The 24,500-nt window shown below is 36.0% G+C and overlaps 1 protein-coding gene across 1 annotated transcript; it reads left to right on the top strand.

Annotated features, from left to right (window-relative positions):
* Positions 1 to 15,350: 15,350 nt before the first annotated feature.
* On the top strand, positions 15,351 to 18,197 carry LOC137734805 (jasmonoyl--L-amino acid synthetase JAR4-like). The gene is made up of 5 exons (XM_068474087.1): positions 15,351 to 15,564; positions 15,755 to 16,065; positions 16,189 to 16,290; positions 16,499 to 17,277; positions 17,447 to 18,197. Exons 1-5 carry the CDS (start codon positions 15,436 to 15,438, stop codon positions 17,986 to 17,988), a joined length of 1,863 nt encoding a protein of 620 aa, XP_068330188.1. The 5' UTR covers positions 15,351 to 15,435; the 3' UTR covers positions 17,989 to 18,197.
* The last annotated feature ends 6,303 nt before the right edge of the window (positions 18,198 to 24,500 follow it).

The raw sequence follows: 24,500 nt of genomic DNA on the forward strand, positions 1-24,500 counted from the left end.
AGAAACAACTGATTGTTTTGGGATCCAATTTAGCTAACTTTGGATTGTAAACTCAAGCTTCAGCTTTGCATCCCCATACATGCAAGTGATTTAGACTTGGTTTTCTTTTATTCCACAACTCAAAAGGTATTTTGGGAATTGACTTAATAGGAACTCTATTAAGGATGTAGTTGGCAGTCTTAATCCCATCTCCCCACAGAAACCTTGGAAGATTAGTGTTACAAATCATGCTTCTCACCATATCTTTCAAAGTTCTATTTCTTCGTTCAGCTACTTCATTCTGTTCTGGGGTCCCAGGGTTTGTGTATTGAGCAACTATCCCATAATCTTGCAGATAACGTGCAAAAGGTGCAAGATGCCTTCCTTGCTCATCATGCTTGCCATAATATTCTCCTCCCCTATCGGATCAAATCACTTTGATTTTTTGGTCAAGTTGGTTTTCAACTTCAGTTTTAAAGACTTTGAAAACCTCAAATGCACAAATTTAGTTGGGATTAGGTAGAGATAACAGAGCCTTAAGTATTCATTAATGAAAGTGATGAAGTACCTATGACCCTCTAGAGTTTCGATTGGAAAAGGACTACATATATTGGTGTGGATGATTTCTAAGAAATGACAACTCCTAGTTGACCCTAATTTCCTTGAGTTAGTCATCTTGCCTTTAATGCAATCGATGCAATCACCATAATCTGTAAAGTCTAATGGAGGAAGGATTTCCTCCTTGACTAGGCGTTGCATTCTTTCTCTAGATATGTGACCTAGACTTTTGTGCCATAACCTTGATGAACTATCCTTGATGAGAGGATGTTTTTGACCTATGGTTTCAACATTAAGAGCTAATTTTTCTTTTCCATGAGTCAATTGAAACATTTCATCAACTAACAAACCATTCCCAACACGAATAGAATTTAAAAACAAATCAAAACCAAATTCATGCATATCAACCTTAAACTTCGACTTAACAAGTTTGGAAATAAAAATCAAATTCCTTCTCATGGAAGGTACATAAACAACGTCATTTAACTCTAAACAAAAACTAGAATCTAGATAAAGCCTAACAGTGCCTATTGCATGCACTCGAACTCTCTTGCCATTCCCTACAATGACTTGAACTTGGTCTTTATTTGGTGCTTTCTGGCTTATGAAGTCCTGCAAGGAATTAGCAACATGGATGGAAGATCCACTGTCAACAATCCAAGTATTGGAAGGAATAGACACAGAATTTGACTCAAAACAAACTAAGGCCATATTAGAATTACCTTTAGTAGCCATTTTCTCTACCCAATGCTTATATCTATTGCAATTTCTCTTTTTATGACCTAATTTTGTTACAAAAGTAACAACCAAGATTATTGGTTTGATTGACACCAAGAGCAGGTGTCTTAAGGGAAGGATTAGGCTTTGCAGCCTCTTTATTGGTAGTATGAAAGCTTCCCTTGAAAGGACGACATTTCTGAGCATTGATGGTGAGATACACGGAGTGAGTCTTCTTCTCTTTCTTGAACCTTTCTTCTTCTTGAACACAAATAGAAATTAGTTCATTCACACTCCATTTGTCTTTCAAAGCATTGTAGATAATCTTGAGTTGATCATATTTGGAAGGAATGGAGTTAAGGACCAAAAGGACTAAGTACCGATCAGTTATAGGGATCTTAAGACTGTTCAGCTTGTTTGCAACGTCTACCATACTTAAAATATACTCCCTTATACCTCCAACTCCATCATATTTCATGGTTGTGAGCTTACTCATCAGGTTTCCAGTTTCGGCTTTCTCGGACTCCATAAACTTTGCACTCACATTTTCCATAAATTCTTTGGCATCCTCAGAAGCTGGTATACCACCAAAAATAGCTTCAGTGATGGTCTACTCCATGATTAGCAAGCATAACGTATTCGAGTTCTTCCACTTCTCGAATTTGAGCTTTTGTTCATTAGTGCTGGTGTGTGTTAGTACGGCTGGTTTCTCTTCTTTTAGAACTAAGTTGATGTCTAATAAACATTAGTGCGGCTGGTTTCTCTTCTTTTAGAACTAAGTTGATGTCTAATAGACCTAGAACAATCTCTGAATCTCTTTTCCACTTCTTAAAGTTGTTACCAGACAAGGGTTCAATGGAATTGGTGGTAGACGGGTTCACTATTGAAAGAGAAACATGGAATATGCAACTTTATTAATCTTTAGCCCCAAAACTTTATACATGTTTGATAAACATCTGCAGACAAATTATCAACATGCCCTTAATACTTTCACAAGGCTACTATATGAACTTAACATGAAAAACTTTTATCAAAACCCTTCACATATGTAGACTGAAAAGAGCCGATATTCATATAAGTTAATATAATACCTTGTTCTATTATAGTTCACATCTGTAGACTGAAAATCCTAATTGCCAGTGTCTATAATACAAATTTGTTGTAATAATCTGGGATTGAAATGAAGGCTGGCTACTCTATTGAATGGCTGTATGCTAAACAATAAAATAGGATATCACGGCAGACTTTATGAATATGATCTTTTTTTTAAGACTTCTAGATGCATATAACCTACACTCTGATACCACATGTAAGTTAACTCTAATATGCATACTAAAAGTACTAACCTTGAGAAGCCATTGAATCCAAGCATGAGGATGAATCACGAACACAGCAATCAAGCAAAGATCTTCCGCTCCTAGTACACGCCTTATGCACTCCTATATGGGGTAGGGTTTTGTGCTAGAATGTGTGTATAAGAGTGGGGACCTAAGCGTTATATTTATATGTGAGTATATTAGGTTTCTTGCCCATAAAGAAATCCCTAATACATATCTTTAGCACCTCTAGAATCCATGACCTAATAGGAAAGATATTCCCAATCATTATATGTTTACCTCACCACCAAGTAATCCGGGATAACCAAATATTTCTTTCTATCTTGTATTCTTAATCAATTAGGACTCCTAAATAGATGTAAGCCAAATAAAAATCTTACAAAGTCTCTTAGAATTTTAATTCATGTGACAACGTTTCATACCCATATTTTGGTTTTCTGTAAATTTGGATATATATTTCATAGCTGACTGTTGACACAGAGGCTGCTGCGTTAAGTGACATCAATGCCCACTATTAAACAAGAAATAGAAGCACTTGGCCGTGCAATGTAGGTTATCTTGATCAGCTGAGAGGGAGAGCTGACAAGGTTGCAAAATCATTATATATTAGGATAGCAAAGTATATAAAAAGTGCATGGTTTTCCCCTTCGATATTTCGGCAAGTGGTAGCCGAGACTAATAACTATATGATGTCTTGTCAATCGTCATCCTATTCCTTCACAATTTCACTGAATTTTCGTTTATAAATTTAAGTTATTATACTAAAAACAACAATCACTTTCAAGTAACTAGTTAGGCATAGATTTATCTCTCCTTAAGACATTCAAATTCATGTGAAATGTTTGGATTTGAGAAAAGTGGTTTCCCACCCTGTTTTTTGGAGAATAATTACTTCAATCTCTTCAGTATGTTATTAAAATTATATAAAATAACATTACAATTGAACTTTTTAGTGTTTCGAACAAAATCAAAGTATATTTAAGGGTAAATTACACTTTCATACCTCAGGTTTGGAGTCTATTTCAATTCCTTACAACATCTTCAAAACATTTCATTTTCATACCTTAAGTACTATTTTATTTCAAAATAATACCTCTGTTACATTTTCCATCCATTGATCTGTTAAATGCTGACGTGGCTACCACATATATGCCATGTGGCTGCCAAAGCGACTCACATCCCTATCCCTAACCCAAAACCCAAAAAACCTTCTGCAGCAGCAAGAAGAAGAAGAAGAAGAAGAAGAAGAAGAAGAAGAAAACTTGCAGCAGCAGCAGCAGGAAGAAGAAGAAGAAGAAGAAGAAGGAAAAAAAAAACCCCAAACGTAGTTCGTCCCCCACCCCCCCCCCCCCCCCGACGGGCGCCGCGCGACCTTCCTCCCTTCGCCTCCTTGGGTCAGGATCTCGTGATTTTCAATATGGGTGGGTTTTGAAAATACTTTGAGTTTGAGATGATTTTTGGACTGGTTTTGTGGTAGATCCACCTAATCTCGGGTGGAATTTTTGTGGGTGATGGGGGATTTTTGGGAGGGGTGATGGGGGATGGGAGAAAGGGGGGTGGCTTGGGTGGGACGAACTGGGGCTTTTTTTTTCTTTTTTTCTCCCTCTTCTTCTTCTTACAGGTTTTTGGGTTCTGGGTTAGGGTCGCTGAGGGGGGTGGGGGAAGGCACTGGTTTCAATTTTTTTTTTTTTTTTCAAATTTTTTTTTTTTTTTTTTTTTTTTTGAGAAAATTCAGGTTTTTTTTTTTAAAATATTTTTATTTGCCACGTGGCAAACATTTGGCAGCCATGTGGCATATATGTGGCAGCCACGTCAGCATTTAACATATCAATGGATGAAAAATGTAACGGAGGTATTATTTTAAAATAAAATAGTACTTAAGGTATGAAAGTGAAATGTTTTAAAGATGTTGTAAGGAATTGAAATAGACCCCAAACCTGAGGTATGAAAGTGTAATTTACCCATATTTTAAATATAAAAATTAGTGTAAAGATCACTGGAAAATGCAGAAAAACAGATAGAGAAAGGAAGGGAGAGAGAGAGAGAGAGAGAGAGAGATTTGTAGCTAAAATGTTTTCTTAATTGATACTTCAATGGATTACAGTGATCACCTATATAGGTGTTGCTATTACAAGACTTGCAGAGCAATTTACTCTAAACTCCTTATACCAACTAACTATATCTCTAACAAATCTTATCAAAAACAGATTCCAACTAACTACATATAACAGCCTATTTAATCTCTTGACAAGTGGCATTGATCTGACCATTGATTACTTTCTCACTTGGATCACAGTTTTGTATTTCATCCTTCTTACAATTAGTTGTCACATAAAAAATTAAATTAATAGTAATATGTTTGACTAAAAGATTACTTTTTATTTTCGATACGAGAGATATTAAGAGAGGCTAGTGAATCAAACCTAGAAGAACCTCAAGTGCATAAGTAAAAGATTTTTACAACTAGAACTATAAGTCAGTACAAATAAAAAATACTTTTGAACACAACGATTGAATAAAAGTAACATGGTAAATATAAGGTATTTATGGACTAAAACGTATTTCCAAAAATTATTACTAATACAATGAGCTTATGCAAATTGACTAGAGCATTGTGTTCTCTTTATGCACACAAGTCTGAATTATATTTCCGTAGTTTACATGAATAGATTATCCAATTTTTCGTTAAAACAAATAAAAAAACTAAAAATATTAAATTAAATATTGTATGATTGATTGATTTGCAGGTATTCGTACTTAATAAAAACGGCATGTACAAGCGCATGATGGTCACACAAAAAAATTTGGTGCGCAATGTTCACCATATGATTCATTTAGTTAAGTGGTCGTGCAATGCGTATGCTACTTTGTGGGGTTAAAAAAATTAGTACTCTTTTGAATTTTGTGGAGTGCTCTCCCCATCAGAATGGGGCCAAGGCACGCAAGGACTTTTGCCTCTCAGTCTCTCACTTTTCGGCCACAGAAATGTTATCTTTTTTCGTTCACACTAGAATAGTTAATGGTTCGTGTGGGAGGGTGGACATTTGACAATACCCACAACCTAAATCCAAATAGGAAAAAAATAAAACGGCCCCAGAACAACATGTGTTACTTTCAATATCATTGAACTACCTTGTTGTGGATTGGTTACACTAATACTGCTTTAGTGCTTTTGAGATTCCAAGGGTTTTGAATTTTCTTATGATAAGAAAAGGTTATATATGTATGGTTAAGATTTTAGATAGTGAAGAAATTTCCTTTATTGGCATACAAAAACTACAGAGTGAATTTGTTTTTTTCTTTCATGAGGATTGAATCCATGTGGAAAAGGAGAAAAATGCTCTTTCATGAGGGTTTGGTTTTAGGCGAAGAAGTGTTCGTCGCATAAGGCCTTTAGGTGACGAATTAAGTTCGTCCCGCAAAGGTTTCCGCATTTTTTTAATATTTTATTATTATTATTCTACTACCAATTATTCAAATAAAATATTTAAAACAAGTAAAATATTATAATAATTTGGATACAAATTAAGCAAATATTTAAAGCATCCATACAAACTAAATAAAATATTATTAATCCAAATAAAAAGCTACTACGGGGGTAATGCATGTGCATCTTGATCGGCATAATGCTTCGCCTCGTGGTAATGCCTCTTGAAGGTGTCATCAATGTAATTCATCATGTTGGTACCGTTATCATCAATAATAAAGTACGCTTGTTATGCCCAAAAAACATGAAAATATTAATAATCATAATAGTTATTATATAAAAAAATGATCATTAAATAACTAACTGATACTTATTGATAGCTCATTCAACGACTTCTTCATCTCCTCTGACACTTTTTTTCCAAGATGACCACTCCATAGGACAATTGTTCTGCACTAGTGCCCCTTTGTTGTCCATAGGCTTGGCGTGCACCTCCCTCTCATATTCCATTTGTCATATGGAATCATAGTTGATGCACATCCGATGATCATTTATCAGATACCTGACCCTACGAGACATTTTCCATTTTTTTTTATTCCCTACGAGAAAACAAAAATATTCAAAAGAAAACATAAATTCTATCGAAAAATCAGCATAACCTCCCCTAAAGGTTAAAATTTTCCATAGCGTACAAACTTTATACATATTGTCCACATCCAAACAAGATTTGCCACAACCAAATGAGTAAAAAAATAAACTTTTATTTTAATTATACAACAAAGCTTTCCAACAAAAAAACAACCGTAAAATTCATACAAATTGAGAATTACCTGTCTCTGATCTTTGTCCGTCACATGTCACAATCGCTGCATTATCAGATGTATGGTCATCTGGAAAAACAGCTGGAGCTGCAAGAAATTAGATGAAATTACCAACGCACATCTTCAAAATTATAATTTCAGTTATTTTAATTAGCTAGAAATCATGCAACCATGTATCCCAACCCCACCCCATTCCCCTCCCCCACCAACAAAGATCATGGATTCTACATCCCCTCCGCACCTGATCCCCCATGCCCCACATAATTTTCATAAATTCGCAAACCCACAAAATTTGAGACATGAACTGAAACTAATTATGAAAACACAAATTTTTTTTTCTTAATTAGGAGAAATAGAGACTTACAATGGATATCTTCGACCATCGATGGTGAGAGTAGGAAAAAAGGAAAGAAGGTTAGGATATGGGGGAGAATGAAGTTTGGGAGTTTGGGGGAGAAAAAAACGTTGGGAATTGGGGAAGAAGATGAGGAAGAGAAGAAATGAGGAGAGAATGGTGCAGATATGAGATTTTAATCTGGAATCTCGTGAACCCTTGTGCGACGAAGCCTTTCATCTCCTCAAGTTCCATCTTCATCGCCCATTAATTTTCTGCCATTATTTTCCCACTATCTTTTTGGAACTTTGTGCAATGAAGTATGAAGGAAGCTTGTCACGCATTTCTTACTAAGTGACAAATTATTTCGTCGTGCAAGAATTTCTTTTGCTATGCAAAAATTGGCACCAAATCCTCATTTTACCGCGGATTTTTTTTCAAAGTATACAGGACAGATAAAGTGCAACGTCAAGTAATGGTTGTGCGATGAAACTCTTTGTCTTGCAAAGTTTTTGGTTTTTTTTTTTTTAATTGCCATTAACATTTGGTGCAACAAAGCACATCTTTAGTCGCGCAAAGGTTTCTTGGGTCACGAAATTTGCTTCGTCACCCAAAGTTTGTTGCATAAGCAGTTTTCTATTAGTGATCGGAAGGAATCTCTCATAAAAATGAGCATCACAATCTTCAATTATAAGTTCTTATTTCATTTCTTTTTTTTTTCTCTCTCTCACATAAATCATAATTAACTTGTTCGTTTATATGCATGGGCAATTTTTTGAATAAATGTATTAAAAAAAATAGAAAATGATGTCTTTGATGAAGACTCAAAAATCCCAATATAATACTAAAAAACAAAAAGAAAAATGCCCTAATATTATACTAAAAAGCCCTTGAAGTGAGGGCGGTAAATTTTAATTTAAGTCCCATTATCTTTTTTAATCTGAATTAAATCACTTAATAAGTCGCTAATTACTACGTATTATAGTTGGGTTATTGATTGTGACTAAGCTGATAGTAGAGTATGAAAATCTGGATGCGTGTTTACTTTGTGAATGAGATAAGAAACAAATTAAAACTTATGTTCTAGAATGCTTAAGATTATTTAGGAGTGGTGGATCACACATATTATGATGAAAATAATGAATTCAAAATAATGATGCAATATAATTGTTGAAAATAAATTTCCGCAATTATTTTATATAAATTTGGAAAATTACCAAAAATGACCCATTTTCTTAATCTTAGAACTGAATTAGGACAAACGGAATATGCACAGAGCATGCACGCACCATGCACAACAATAGGATAGAAATAAGATTTTTTTCTACACCTTGAAATGACTTAATTGCCCTTCTATAAAAATGGATTATTTCCTCCCACCCAAAGGTCATTTGCACCTTTATCCGAAGATCTCTCTCCCACTCTCTTGGTTCTCTCTCTTCTCTCACTTTCCCCCTCATGCATTCTATCTCCCGTGCTCATTGTGCACTCATGGTGCACAGTTGTCCCGACCAACACTGTCCAAAACGAAGCCACCACCAATTTCATCTTGTTCTCATAAGTCCAAAACACCTAGCCTTGTCACGAATTTCATCCCTAATCATTAGGATTCAAACCCAAGCGGGTTGCGACTTTTTCGGCCATTTTCCAGCAAAATGGCAAACAATCGAGGCTCGAGACCACCACCACTAGACTCGCCTCAAGGCTGGGAACAAAGCCCAGTCAACTGCTGGTGTCTGCTACATGCTGGGAACAAAGCCCAGTCTCTCTCTCTCTCTCCACAACCTGGGGCAGGAGGGGTCAACACCACCAAAACAAGAAAACTCATTTGTTATTGACTAAAAGTAAGAAAACTCACTTGTTGTTTACTCTCTTCCTTCCAATATTTGCAAATTAGTGGGATTAAAGAAGCGAGCTTTTTCATATTTGGGGAAGGGGAGAATAAACCCATAAGCTGTATGAAGTAATAGTGAAACAAAATTTAATCAATTTCTCCCTCTTCTATATCATGGGATTCCCTACCTTGTTTGAATGTTGTGATGGTGTTTACTAAAACTTGACAAAAATTGGTGTTTTGTTGGATGAATTTTTTAGGATATGCTCACTGTATTACACAACATGCACATGATATACTCACAGATTTGAGCTTAATCGAAAAACCTAGAGCTCACACCTCTCTCTTCAAAATTAGAAAAATGATGCAATGAGTTGTGAATTTCTACTATTTTATATGGGTATTTTCATCATTTTGGCTTTGTGCATGGTGTGCATGGCTTGTCATGGCCAGTTTGTCTTATTTAAGTCTTAAGATTAAGGAAATGGGTCATTTTTGGCAATTTCCCTATAAATTTTTATATCCCTTACAAATTACCTGGTACTGATTACTGAAATGAGAAATTGATACATGCAAACATCTCTTATGCGTTGCGGATGATTGTATCGTACTTCATCAATCCCACAACTATTGAGCACCGATCAACTTTATACCTGAACTGACCCACTGAATGACTCGTGTTGAGGCACCTATGTCAAAGCATATGAGTTTCTCTCTAACCAGGAAGTCAATCCCAACGTAACACGTATGACCATCAGAATAAAGCTTTTAGAGTCTCACATCGACCATGGACGAAAGCACGCCATTCTCCTCAACCATAAAAGGAGATCGTTCTCCTTCAATTCATCCCTAATGCCATTATTGTACTTATTTCATTACTAGAACGCACTAATGATGATTATGCTTGAACCTTTGTATTATGTCAACTCTACATTATTAATGAAAACTTCTCTACCCTCGTGGACATAGCCCAACTTAAAGTAAACCATATACATCCTGTGTATACTTCCCTATCTCTATCTCTTTACATATTTATACACCCTTAGTGATACATGCGAAATTATAGAAGATCTCTTTTAAGATCAAACAATTCCATTGAATTGAGTATGATTGTATGTGTGATAACATTCACTATACCAGAAATGTTAATGAACCTGATTTTACCCTATTCTAGCTTCTAGAATCTATTTCTTAGTTCGAGATCCCTCTTACTAACTGGAATCCAAGAATATGTAGATTTGTTCTGCCCAAAATAGGAATGGGCTAAGGTTATGAACTTATAATCTATAATATAATAATTGAGTCGATTCCATGAATATAAATTCATTCATACCTGACCAGACCGGAATATGTTTATATACATTCTAATTATGAGAAAAGGTCATTTGAGCGTATCTAAATAGGTTCTACATTGTTCCAAAATCCACCTGATTTTGTGCATCAACAACAAAAATTAAAAGTGTTTACAATTTTCTCTAGATACAAAAGGAACTCAGAGAAGCTTTGAAATTGATAAAAACAAAATTTGAAATTAACTTGCTAACTTAGGCCTCATAACCTTTCTTTTATAGACAGGGGAATGAAACATGAATGATTACATAGTTGATTATAAGAGCACATAGTGAATGCCGAAGCATGGGCTGGATGACTATTGGTTCATGCATCTGGATGATTGTTGGTTCATGCATGAATAGTGGTTTGTCTGAATGATTAAATTTTTTACTGTTGATTTTGCATGTAAAGTAATTATTGGTATAACTGTACTATGGATGAACAGTGTCTTGTCGGTTTACGTTTGAACTTTTATGCAAAATGATTATTGGCATAAGGACGGTACTGCAGATAAATAGTACTTTGTTGGTTTACTGTTTGAATTTCTGTCTTGGACGAATAGTGGTCATTGAAAATTAATTTTAACTTCTGGTTAGTTTTCTCATAAAGGCTTGGTTATCTTGACAATCTGCCCATCTGAACTTTTGTTCTTCTTTTACTGGTCTGGTTGGACAGTAATGGTTAGTTTCTGGGACAAAGTATCTGAAGATTCTGAAAACATATCATTTTCATTTTCATAATCTAACTGGGCTGCTTGGGCAAGAAGCTGGTGAGCTAAATTTATAACTTTTGGAACTAACTTTCTTTTTTAGGAAGTTGATTTTGACCTTCCTTGGAAGAAAGAGGAAAGGGAAATGTTTGAGATGACTGTGTTGGAGGAACCAAAAATTGCTCAATCGGCAACTCTTTTGTGAACTTGGTCAATGATTCCTTGTTGATTAAATTTGTTCCACCATTGGACATATATGGCACTAAAAACTTTTTTTTATAACAAACATCATATCCCATTTTAAGATTCATTGCACCTTGTATTTGGCCAAGAAATGAGACTAGGGAATCTTGCATTGTATTTGTCTTTCTTACAGTGAGACTAGCAATGCCTGACTTTTTGCATCAAGGTTTCCAAAATGACATTGATTGTTAGCCCATGAAACATCTACCACTTGGAAGACCAAGGTGGGGAGTTTGATAGAGGAAAATATTAGTCCATGTATCAATATAATTATAGTAATTATACTAAATATTTGGTAGCTAGGAATGGAGAGGTTTGTATTGATGAATGAGAATACCCTGTTCTAACTTGGAGATGACTTTTCCTATGTGAAAGGAATGGTAAAGAATTTTGGTTTGGTCAGCGAAACTCCTAATAGGTTTGATAGACATTGACACCGTTTCAAATTAGATGCTTTTACAAAAATTGAGTATTTTGAATGAATCTCTCAGTGAGTCGTGAAAACCCGGGGGAAACAAGAATTTGGATAACTTTTTTGGTATTTTGATGTGACTGAAAGCGGTTGAAATATTGGAAAGGTATTCGTTGGGAGATTTTTGAATGTAAAACGATGTTTTACTGTAGTTTCTTGCATGTTGGGATGAATTTCTAATTGGTGACTAGAATGGATCATACGAATATTATTAGTCAAAATTTCATCCTCAATTTTCTAACTAGAGAATTCTTGCAAGGAAACGATGTCAAGAAAGAAGCCTGATAGTAATCAGTCAACTAGAAGGCTTCTAGCCTCACTCAAATTAGCAAAGCAAAAGTCAACCCTCATCCCTTATACATCCAGTAGTTCAGTCAACATGTTTACTCCCCTGGGTTCTACTTTAGGGCATATTATACCAAACTACCAATCAGCCTTAGTAAGTTTGTATAATCTATCCTGCCACCAATCAGAATTTCATCCAGATTGTAATAAATTACAATAAAACATCCTTTACATTAAAAAAATCTCCCACTAAATACTTTTTTTGTCACATCCCAGCCTCGACTCCACCGTAGCAAGATATTGTCCGCTTTGGGCCCTAGCCACGCCCTCATGGTTTTGTTTCCGGGAACTCACACGAGAACTTCCTAGGGGTCACCCATCCTGGGAATGCTCTCGCCCGAACTCTCTTAACTTCGAAGTTCCAATGGAATCCGAAGCCAGTGAGTTTCCAAAAGGTTTCATGCCATATGGAGGTGGGCATGTACATATAAGGCACATCACCCCCTTTCCGTTGGCAGATGTGGGATGTTACAATCCACCGCCCTTAGGGGTCTGATGTCTTCGTCGGCACACTCGCACCACATGGCAGAGTTGCTCTGATACCATTCTGTCACATCCCAATCTCAACTCCGTCGTAACACGATATTGTCCGATTTGGGCACCGGCCACGCCCTCACAATTTTGTTTATGGGAACTCACACGAGAACTTCCTAGGGGTCACCCATCCTGAGAATGCTCTTGCCCGAACTCGCTTAACTTCGGAGTTCCGATGGAATCTGAAACCAATGAGTTCCTAAAATGCCTCATGCTATATGGAGGTGGGCATGTACATATAAGGCACATCACCCCTTCTCCGTTGGTCGATGTGGGATGTTACATTTTTAGTATCCCAACCAAGTTCAGTCACATCAAAACACCAGAAAAGTTAGCCAAAGCCTGGTTTCCCCAGGTTTCTATTACTCTCTGGGATATTCATTCAAAATACTAAATTCTTACAAAAGCATCTTATTTGAAACAGAGTCAATATATATTAAACCAATTAGGAGTTCTGCTGACCACACCAAAATTCTTTACCATTCCATTCACATAAGAAAAGTCTTATCCCAGTCAAAATGAGGTATTTTCATTCATCAATACAAACCTCCCCCAGCTACCAAATATTCAATATATTTACTATGATTACGTTAACGCATGGACTAACATTTTCTTCTATCAAACTGAGGATTTCAGTCATTCTTGGTTTATCAATTTTAACAATAAATTAAGGCTTAACTTCCCAGCTTGGTTTCTAGATGCCTCATAAGCCAATAGTCGATGTCATTTCGAAAAACCTCATGCAAAAAGTTATGTATTTCCAGTCTCACTATAAGAAAGACAAATACGATGAAAGATTTTCTATTCTTTTACACTTCATGGCCAAATACAAGGTGCCACAGATCTTAAAATGGGGATATAATGTCAATTATGAAGAAGTTTTTATAGTCATCTCAGTCAAGTTGTGGGACAAATTCAATTAATAACGAATCATCGACCAGGTCCTTAAGAGTTCTTAATTGAGTAATCTCCAGTTTCTCCACCACAATCACTCTCAGAGATTTCCCTTTCATCTTCCCTCCAAGGAGGTCAAAATCAACTTCAAAGGAAAGTCAGTTGCAAAACTTATGTATTTAGGTCACCAACTTCTTTCCCAAGAAGCCCAATTAGATTTTGAAATTGAAGATGATTTGTCTTAAGAATCTTCAGATGCTTCCTTCTAGAAGTCGACCACTACGATTAAAACCAAAATAGTAAAAGAAGCGCAGAAGTTCAGATGGGCGGATTATTAAGTCAAGACCTTATGAGTAAACTAACCAGAAGTTAAAACTAATTTTTGCAATCATTATTCATTCATTACAGAAATCCAAACAATAATTCAATAAATTACTATTCATCTACAATGCCGCCCTTGTGCAAATGATCATTCTGCATGCAAGTTCTACCATAAACTGACAAGACACTATTCATCCATAGTCCATGTACTGATAATTACTCTATGTGCAAGATCAACAGTTAAAATATTAGTCATTCAGACAAACCACTATCACACATGAACTAACATTCATCTAGCCCTTGCTTCCACAATCACTCTATGCTCCTACAGTCACTTTTGCAATCATTCATGCCTCATTCTCCTGGTTATAAAAGAAGGGCTTGTTAATTTCAAATTTTATTTTCTCAATTTCAAAGCTTCTTTGAGCTCATCATGTATGAAGAGAAATTGTAAACACTTTTAATTTCTGCAACTCATTCAGAGAGATGTCTGCGTGCATCAATTTCTTATTTCAGTAACAGTACCAGGTCATTTATAAGTGATTTTCAAAATTTATATAAAGTAATTTTGGAATTCTATTTTCAACAATTATTTTACGTATTATTTTAACTTTATTATTTTCATTATAATATGTATGATCCAACACTCCTAATTAATCTTAAGCATTCTATAACAAAAGTATTTGTTTCTTATCTCATTCACAAAGTAAACAGGGATCCAAATTTCAAAACATTATTATCAGTCATCTATCAAGTAAGCTTCTGTTAATATGTATGTATGTATGTATGTATGTATGTATGTACAGGTCCTTTATGCAAGGGGATTCCCATTTTTTTTTTCAAAAAATGGGGATTAGGTGTGGGGCCCACTACACATCAAACTTTAACTTTCCGAACTGTCTATCCGTAAGTCTCGATTCATAGATCATCCTTGCAAAAATTCAATTCAATCCAAAATCATTTGCCCATTTAATTATTAAGATAAAATTTCATTATTTCTTATATGACAAAATATTCGTTAATTTCTTTGAACTCAATTAGATGTCTTAAACATTTCCAATTTGGCTAATATTTTGCAAGGATGATCTATGAGGTGCAATTTGAAAAATACACGATTTGGATAGTTAAAGTTCAATAAGGTGTGGACCCTACAATTAATCCCCATTTTTATAAAAAAAAATGAGGATCCCTTCCCTTAAAGGTTTCCTATATATATATATATATATCTGAAGTGTTGACGGTCAGCAGTGGAAGTTGCTAAAACACTGTGTATCTTTATGGGAATATGGGTACAAAAATTTATATGAAAGTCCCTGGGACTTGTAATACCCGAATTAATGTGTTCTGACCATGGAACACGTTTTCAATTAGGTTGATGCGTCGCTATATAGTTTGAAACAATCCAGAAGGATGCAGTACAAACACCTCAGCGAATAATTGATCAGGATAGGATATGGAACAACAAATTGTGCGCATGCATGTTCACTCAGTCACAGCCTTTGGATCCCCAACCCCCCAAAACCTCTCAAAAATCAAAATTTTCCTGCTTTCTCTCTCTATAAAAAGAAAACGGCAACCATGTTCTCTCTACTTTCACTCAAGAAAAAACCACATCAAGTTCTATGTCTGTTATCATCCCTTATAAACCCAAAGAACAGAACACTCTCTTCTTCTTCCTCTGTCTCTCCCTCGGCCTTCAATTCACAGGTACTTTTCTTCCTACTTTCACTCACTAAGTTGCTTGAATTCTCCCAACCGTTTCTTCACAGGTGTCTGAGCATCTGAATCATCATTATTTTTTACCTTCTCATAGCATTTTATATCTGTCTGCCACCCTAAATATTGATTATTTCAAATGTAGCTGTATTTTGGTGTTGAACCAATTTTTGTTCTGCAGAAGTCAGAATCTGTGAAGATGTCGGAGAAGTTGGACGAGTTCGATATGGAGAAAAGCATAGAGGACTTTGAAGCAATGACGAAGGATGCTGAGAGGGTTCAGAGAAAAACCCTGAAGAAGATTTTGGAAGAAAACGGATCCGCGGAGTACTTGCAGGGTTTAGGGCTGAATGGAAGAACTGATCCAGAGAGTTTCAAGGCTTGTGTGCCGCTTGTTACTCACAAGGATTTGGAGCCCTATATTCAGAGAATTGCAGAGGGTGATTCATCTCCCATCCTCACTGGGAAACCAGTCCCATCCTTCTCAGTGAGGTACCTTCGAGTTCCGAAATCCATCAGTTTTCTTTGTTTGTTGCTTCATCCGTTGGACTGGATTTTTTTTTATTTTGTGTTGGAGAAGTTTTCGGTTTCTGAGATGTTGTACAACATATGCAGCTCTGGTACTACTCAGGGAAGGCCAAAGTTCCTGCCTTTCACCGACGAATTGATGGAAACTACCATGCAAATATTTCAAACTTCTTTCGCGTTTAGAAACAGGTATCGATGCTCCTTTTTTTGGCTTGTTGTGGGTGTCCAGAGGATTTGGACTAGGTTTAGTCCGATAATTTGGGAATGTGTAGTTCTTCTCACCTAATCCTATATTATCCTCGATACAGTTGTTAGGAAAAACAGCTTAGTACTTTCTCATCTTTCAATTTTATTCCTTCAATTCTTCTGATGATCGAAAACTATGCCTATTGTTCAGGGAGTACCCCATTGCGAATGGAAAGGCCCTGCAGATCATCTATGGCAGCAAGCAGTTCAAGACGCAAGGTGGTTTGCCAGTCGGAACTGCCACCACCAACGTTTACCTCAATCATAAGTTCAAAACCACAATGAAAACAATGCAATCTCAATGCTGCAGCCCTGACGAAGTAATATTCGGCCCTGATTTCCAACAATCTTTGTATTGCCATCTCTTGTGTGGCATAATATTCAGGGACGAAGTTCAGATGATATCTTCAGCATTTGCTCACAGCATTGTCCTTGCATTCAGAACCTTTGAGCTGGTGTGGGAAGAACTATGTGCTGACATTCGAGACGGGGTCCTCAGTGACCGAATCACAGAGCCATCAATCCGATCAGCTGTTTCAAAACTGCTCAGCCCGAACCCTAAATTGGCTGATTTGATTCATGGGAAATGTTCCGGATTGAGTAACTGGTATGGATTAATACCAGCACTTTTTCCCAATGTCAAGTACATCTATGGGATCATGACAGGGTCCATGGAGCATTATTTGAAGAAATTGAGGCACTATGCAGGGGAGTTGCCATTGTTGAGTGCAGACTATGGTTCTTCTGAAGGATGGGTTGGGGCAAATGTCAACCCAAAATTGCCCCCGGAGTTGGCCACTTTTGCTGTGATCCCAAATGTTGGGTACTATGAGTTCATCCCTCTGAGGAACAACAGCGGTGAGCAGCCAGTGGGACTCACTGAAGTCACAGTTGGTGAAGAGTATGAGGTGGTCCTCACTAGTGTTGCAGGTGATTCGGTAACCCCACTGAAATTTTTTTCGTCAATGTAGACTGAGAGATAATCCAACTTTTATACACCATGCCTTCATTTTCCATCACAGAAATCTTGTTATTTATGCATGAATTCAGCCAAAAGATCCGTAGTTGTGTTTAAAAATCTAATCAAATTTATATGCAGGTTTGTACCGTTACAGACTAGGGGATATTGTGAAAGTTGTGGGGTTCTACAACTCAACCCCAGAGCTCAAATTCGTGTGCCGGAGCAATCTTCTGCTTTCAATCAACATTGACAAGAACACTGAAAAAGATTTGCAGCTATCCGTCGAAGAAGCTGCAAAGCTTTTAGCTGCAGAAAAGTTGGAAGTTGTTGATTTCTCAAGCCATGTGGACTTGTCCACGGATCCTGGTCACTATGTCATATTTTGGGAACTCAATGGTGAACCAAACCATCAGGTTCTTAGCGAGTGCTGCAACTGTTTGGACAAAGCTTTTGTTGATGTGGGATACATGAGTTCGCGCAAGGTCAACACCATAGGCCCGCTCGAGCTTCGAATTCTTCGGAAGGGAACCTTCCAGAAGATTCTAATCCATTACCTAGCTCAAGGAGCTGCTGCTAGCCAGTTCAAAACACCAAGATGTGTAGGGCTTAACAACAAGAAGGTTTTGCAGATTTTGTGTGGCAATGTGGTTAGGAGCTTCTTTAGCACTGCCTATGATTAAGTGAATAGTACAAGCTCAAAACCGAACACATTTGTCGTTTCCAAAATCAGTCCACGGTTGTTTTAGCTTTTTTAAGGCATTAGTTTTCTATCTATCACACAGTAAACATGTCTCATGCCGCCCTAGGTAGCTCAAGTGGTGTGGGATGATGATAGATTTCAAGTTTAAATCTCTTTCTAAACACAGATATGTCTCATATGACGTTAGTTGAATTTGTAATGTGTTGGTTTTATAAGCTTTTTCAAGTGTCTAGTACTCTGTGTCAATCTTCAACTCAAAATTAGGGACGAGAAAATAGTATTTTGATTACAGTGACAATGATTGAACTATGAACTTAAATCCTTAAATCATAACTATGAACTCAAAATAAATAACAAGAAATTAGAATGTTAACCCTAAATCCTTTAAGTAATAACTACTTATTGCTATGAACTTGCATAATTTATGTGAACGATCAAGAAAAACAAGCTGAGATCTTCTTCGGATCTCACTTTCAAGAGCCTAAGGACCAGGAAATCTGGACCGTTCAAGAGAGAGAGATCTAGACTTAGGTTTATGTGAGATGAGTCAGCGGAATGGGTTAATGGAATCGTCAGATTCAATTTGATTGGTCCGGATTCCTTGATCCTTGGACTTCGGAGAGTGAGATCCACAAAGGATTTCAACTGAAGAAAAAAAAAACTTTACAGGTCGATCGAAGTGTTGTTTTCATGGAAGTATGGGTCTCTCTCATGAAAGCGGATGTTGACAATCAAAACCACATCACATGTAATGTCGTGGTGTTAACTTTGAGCCAAGTTGCACCCCCATTTTGTTTAATAACGGAACCGGAGCCACATGACTCTGGATCACTCTCTTCACAATAGACAAAACTCTAACCCAATTTAAATTAGAGTATGACAATGCAAACCTTTATAATACAATAGAATCTTCGGAAATTATTCCCAGCATATATATTGTTTCCTTTGATATATACAGGGGAGTAAAGCTAATAGGATCCTTGTATATCTAGTTTCAAATGAACAAAAACAAGGAGAAATTGTTTTCTTTCGTTGAAAACGCCCGAAAACAGTCTAATGTTAGATTCCTACTTAATGTTTACAAGTTAACAGAAGTTATGTGCTACAGGAAATATTTCCGAAGGAGTATATGTTCGAGTTTTAGAACTGTTGTGCTTGAACTTGTGCAAAAGGGTCTGTGGAGTGGAGGCCATCAACTCGACAAAGGCTTGCTTAAGTGGTACTGGACGTCTAATCGAGGACATCCGTGATTTGAAGATGAGTTTCCTTCAGTTTCTCTTGTGGCGTGATGGTAATACACTAGGATCTTCAAAAAGTAAAAGAAAATATTGGATTGAATGTATTTGAAAGTGCCAGTGCATTTTGAATGGATTTGAAGCAACGACTTACAAGGATCCATAGTTTAAAGAAAGATATTTAACTTTAAAAGTCATTTGAATCTGTGAATTTAGAATGACTCCATAGAAATGATCCTTTATGATTTCGTAACCTTCCAAAGCTATAAGAACTTGATACGTAACATTTATCTTCTGAAGTGCAATATTAATATAGAGTTTGCTACCTTGTATAAGTACAACATATGAAAAAATTGTCATCAGTATCCTAGCCTAAGAAGAAAAACAAGATACATTATTGATACCCTAATTAATTTCTTCTCTTTCTGTAGTGTTTTAAAACCATACACATTTCTAAATGTAGATTGGTGAAGAGCACCTGTGTGTGAAAGTTGGAGGATCAAATGAGATTTGCTTATTGTCTTATCCCCCATATGAATAATCAGCCCCCTCTGTCATGCTTCTTGTAAAAGACAATGATATCCCCCTGTCATGCTTCTTGTAAAAGACAATGATATCCTTATCAAATATCTAATCAAAACAAGAAAAAATTCTCCATCTAAAGGGCAAGGTAGTAATTCTAAAGGTATATAGGGGTGCATCCACCAAAACATGGTGTGCCGATTAAAATGCCAACCTAAACTTTAAAACTATTTTACTTGAAAAGATAAGAGAATCTGTTTAGTTGGACACAAAGAATATGCATGATTGGCACTCGTCAGCCTAAATCATACACTCTCTTATATTTATTAGTCTCTAAAAACATTAGTCTAGGTGCCAAGAAAAATTTGAGACCAAGAGAATATGCAACAAAGATTGAGAGGCAATGAAGAACATCACAAAGAAGACGAAGAACTGAGCGTATGGGATTGTGGGAGCCCTTTATACGACTCCTATGAATTGGTCTCAGTTAGTCATCTGATCGAACGGCATCTAATGGCATTGCCATATTCTCTTGGAGGATCCAGGCGGTTCATCGCCGATTTCTGTACTCATCCTTCATCAGGCATGGCTTCCACTCTATCATCAGATATGAGAAGTAGTACTACAAGGGAGGCCAAAGGGTCATCTTCATCCATTGTGGGGATTAGGAAGATTTGGAAGAGGAAGGTTTTCTTTGGAGAAGGAAAGGACAAGGCCAAGAAAAGGAAACTAGGGTTTTCTGGGTTTTGCAATATGATTGGTCTGTGGAGGCAAAAGGATCAATGCAGGTGACAGAAAACACAAGTGTATAAATATTTATTTATTTTCCTCTCATTCTTATACATTTTTCTCATTTGCAGTAATTATGAAGACAAAAAAGAAATACAATTTTGATTTTGTTTTCCTTTGTTCAGTCTTATTTCTGAGCCAATGGTCATATATATATGAAACGGCTCCCCTTTTCCAAAGTTTATATATAAATTCATGAACTTTATACGAGTACTTTTTTTTTAGTTTCATCACAGTTTCATATAACGTTCATGTGCAGAACAATTTTGAGGATTATTATTTTGATGTTTTCACTGTGGTAATTTGCTTTAAATCTAAAATGTCTAATACTGGACGTACAAATTGTTAAAGCAAGGAAATCTGTGTAATCTTGTTGTGAACAGTACTAATATCTGCATAACAATGTTCTCTTAATCGTCTTTCAAAATTTTGGATATATAAATGCCAGCGTGACAAGATTCTACATGTATGATCAATGATCAGTTATTATTTTGTTGTAATAGACTTTTAAATGGTAAATAAAACGAACAAAACCTTCACGTCCAAATTAAAGAACGATCTGAAAACTGATAATCTTACTTAAATTTAAATCCATAATGGCATTCTGTAACATACAATTGCCAAAGCAAATTGCAATCTGTTTGTTTTTTTTTTATTTTTATTTTTTATCAAACACTATCTTCATATATAATATTTTACTATAAAAGTTTTTTTTTCAAATTTGGACTTTGCTAATATATAGCTGTAAATGACACCGTGACTATATTCTGTGTTGTTTAATTTTTTATGCAGAAGACTATATTCTGTGCATATGAACATTTGTTTTGGGATAACAGTTTTTATAAGTGCCACCGTCACAGTAGAATTTTAAATTAGCATATGAATGGGTGAAGTGGCATGAAGCACGGGTGAAGGATAAATTTTAGGTTGAAATCACTTTTATAAACAGTTAGATCTGCCAAAATCATTGTTTGAATCGACTTTCCTAATCGTAAGTCTTCATAAATATGCTTGTAGTTCTTCTCTTTTGAAAATTCTCTTCATCTGTTCTTTTATTTTTATTTTCATGACGTGGATTAATAAGCCATTAGTTCTTTGGAGGAGGACGAGGTAGAACAGAAAACGTCCACCCTTACCGAAAGAGAAAGGTCCTGCGGGCTTGAGGAACATTTACTTATAACTTACCCAACATGATCCCCTACGGATTTTTTTTTATGAGGATTCTGAGGATTCGTGAATCATGTCTATTCATCGTACATCGTCTGGTTAGTTTTTGTCAAGTACTGTTTATATTTATTTTTAAATAAAAAATTTAAAATAATTTCTAACCATGCAATATACGATAAACTGATACGGTTTATGAATTTCTAAAATCCTCACAAATAAAATATGACAAAGATTCGGACTCATAACTTAGTTATTTCTTTGCCATGTACGATTTTCGATAAATATTTTAAAACATTGCTTTTGTGATGCGTTCGGCGTCAATTTTTATGGTGCCTTAAATAAGGTTTTTTTTTTCAGTCATAAATTAATGAAAACTTTACTAATTATCCATATGTCAGTGATCAATTTTTTGGACTGATGATATAATTTAAATTTGGCAAGGCAGCAATAAAACAGCACAGATTATAAATGGGGAAGTAGAACAAGAGAAAGAGAAATAGGCTTAGGGCTAGGACCTGCTTGGGTTCTTGGATTGCACGATGGTCTATTAATTATCATATTATATTATTCTCCATGTTTTACAGCTACTTAGACCTACTTGGGTTCTTGGATTGTACGATGGTCTATTAAATTAGTCACATCTGATATTAGATTTTAGTCATTTTTTTTTAACAAGAAACGATTATGATTTTCCATTAATAACGATAACATTAACAATTATAACGGTTGCCGTATGGGTACAATTTTTAATGACCAAATATTTGATTTGGAGTTAATTCGCACAAACAAGCAATGATGATAATTCCCTAATTAACTACCAGAAACGCGCGCATTAGCACAAACACCCCAATACAAAATCGGTTACAAAGACGACAGAAGGAAGAGACTTATATCGGAGGACACATAATGTCACCCCCACACAAGCAAAACCACATTAAACTATAGCTAACAAGCAAGGTCACATCAAAACCACCACACACATGCGGGGCACTCGCTAAGGCAAGACATTAGCCGCTAAATGCGGTACAAACAAACCTACACTGATTTACCCTAACCCGAGAACGTAATCCTCCGGTTGGCTTGTCACTAACGATTAGGCCATCCAACCAGCTGCAACATTACCGCTTCAAGAGAGATCCGCCACAACAGTGAGCCAAGCAAGGCAAGGCCGTCATAGGTATGGTCAGGGAAGGTGGTGCCCCCACGGATCGGTCAGGAGGAGCCACAAAACCCTTATAGAACAAGCCATAAAGGGAGGATCCGACCCACCAACAACTAATGAGCCAAAACCACTCATACTAAAGTTCAATACTTGAAATCACTAATTCGCCTACAATAAAATAGAAATTGCAATGCAGGGTCTAAATCCACAAAACTGCAACGCAATGTCCTATGTTGGTTGACTTAGTCCTAAATACAAAAAAATATAAGAAATATTATAAATTTTATTGATTTTTAAAGAAATCACTCTTTAAAATATTCTATTTATGTTGTACTGATACTATTTGGTTATACAGTTTTTAAAAATGTTATTTTGGAGTTCCATTCACATACAAAAAAAAAAAAATCTGCAAAAGTGAATATAATACACACAATACATTAAATTTGTATACGATCATATATTTATGTGCAATGTTATTTTGTAATTTCACGAGGTGGTTTGTTATCGACCCGTTAGAGGCGGGACATGCTCTATTACCCTTAGGATGTCACCAAAGGGTGAACCAAAAAGCCCAAAATTTGGGGCATATACCTCGTCAAGGAAGTATTTTGGGGGTGGGAGTTTTAGGATTTTGGGTTTGGAGGTAGGGGTAGTTGGGTTTGCTCTCCTAGGGGATGGACAAGGAAATAAGTGGGCCTGACTCGCCCAACTACATCCCTCTTTAACTCTAGCAACTCAAATTTAATTTAATTAATTTAATGGTACTTAATTTGATATAAGGTGACAATATATCACTCATTCACTTGACTCATCTCAATATAGCTTCGGTATAAATTTGTTGTCTTGAATGTGCTTTTCAGTCGCGGCATCCGATTTGTGTCCAATATGAATTAGTGGCAACTCGAGGATTACATTTTTTATTCATCATGCATAATTCTCTCAATATTCTATGAGCTTTGTGTTCAAATTTGTCTTGAAAGTGATTTAGAATTTGTCACTAGAGAATGTTATCTTAGTTTGGAATATTTTCCTTTTCTTTTAAAAGGAAACAACAGGTGGTAAGTCACTCATATCTATCATTTTCGGGGTCCGGAAGAGTTATGAGAAATTTCACTATATCGGTGCTCATAGTCAAGTAGACTCATCAGCTCGGAGCATTGAATCCAAAACCTCTCACATTTTTATGTTTATTGGGAAGCTGCAATTTCTGCCCTTACCATTAGGCCACTTACTGTAGATAATATTGGAATATTTTCATTTGCACGGACACGTAACATGGAATTGGGACCCTAACTTTGGTTGTGCCATTAAAATTCCAGCTTGTAACATGAAATATTTGGATTCATTAAAACAATTAAAACAATTAAAACAACACCAATCTTTCTGTTTTCATCTATTGTCATCTGACGACTCAATTGGCTCAAAAGTCAAATCTGGCAGTAAAAGAGATGCGTGATTGGAGAGATTTTCAACTGTGCTGAAAATACACCTTGGTTTATCAAATGTTAAAATATAAATAATTAAATATTTAAAAAAATATTATAATATTTGATCGGTGGAAAATGATTCTCGTCAAATTCTTTTTTTTTTTTTTTGGAATCTAGAGAATTCTATGAT

This window comes from Pyrus communis, chromosome 5 (genome assembly GCF_963583255.1).
Source record: "Pyrus communis chromosome 5, drPyrComm1.1, whole genome shotgun sequence".
Taxonomy (NCBI): Eukaryota; Viridiplantae; Streptophyta; class Magnoliopsida; order Rosales; family Rosaceae; genus Pyrus; species Pyrus communis.

Excerpts from the sequence above, each read along its gene's own strand:
- LOC137734805 (XM_068474087.1), top strand. The coding sequence starts at position 15,436 with ATGTTCTCTCTACTTTCACTCAAGAAAAAACCACATCAAGTTCTATGT. Across the intron at positions 16,066-16,188 it reads GTCCCATCCTTCTCAGTGAG|CTCTGGTACTACTCAGGGAA; the intron begins GTACCTTCGAGT and ends CAACATATGCAG. Across the intron at positions 16,291-16,498 it reads TCTTTCGCGTTTAGAAACAG|GGAGTACCCCATTGCGAATG; the intron begins GTATCGATGCTC and ends CCTATTGTTCAG.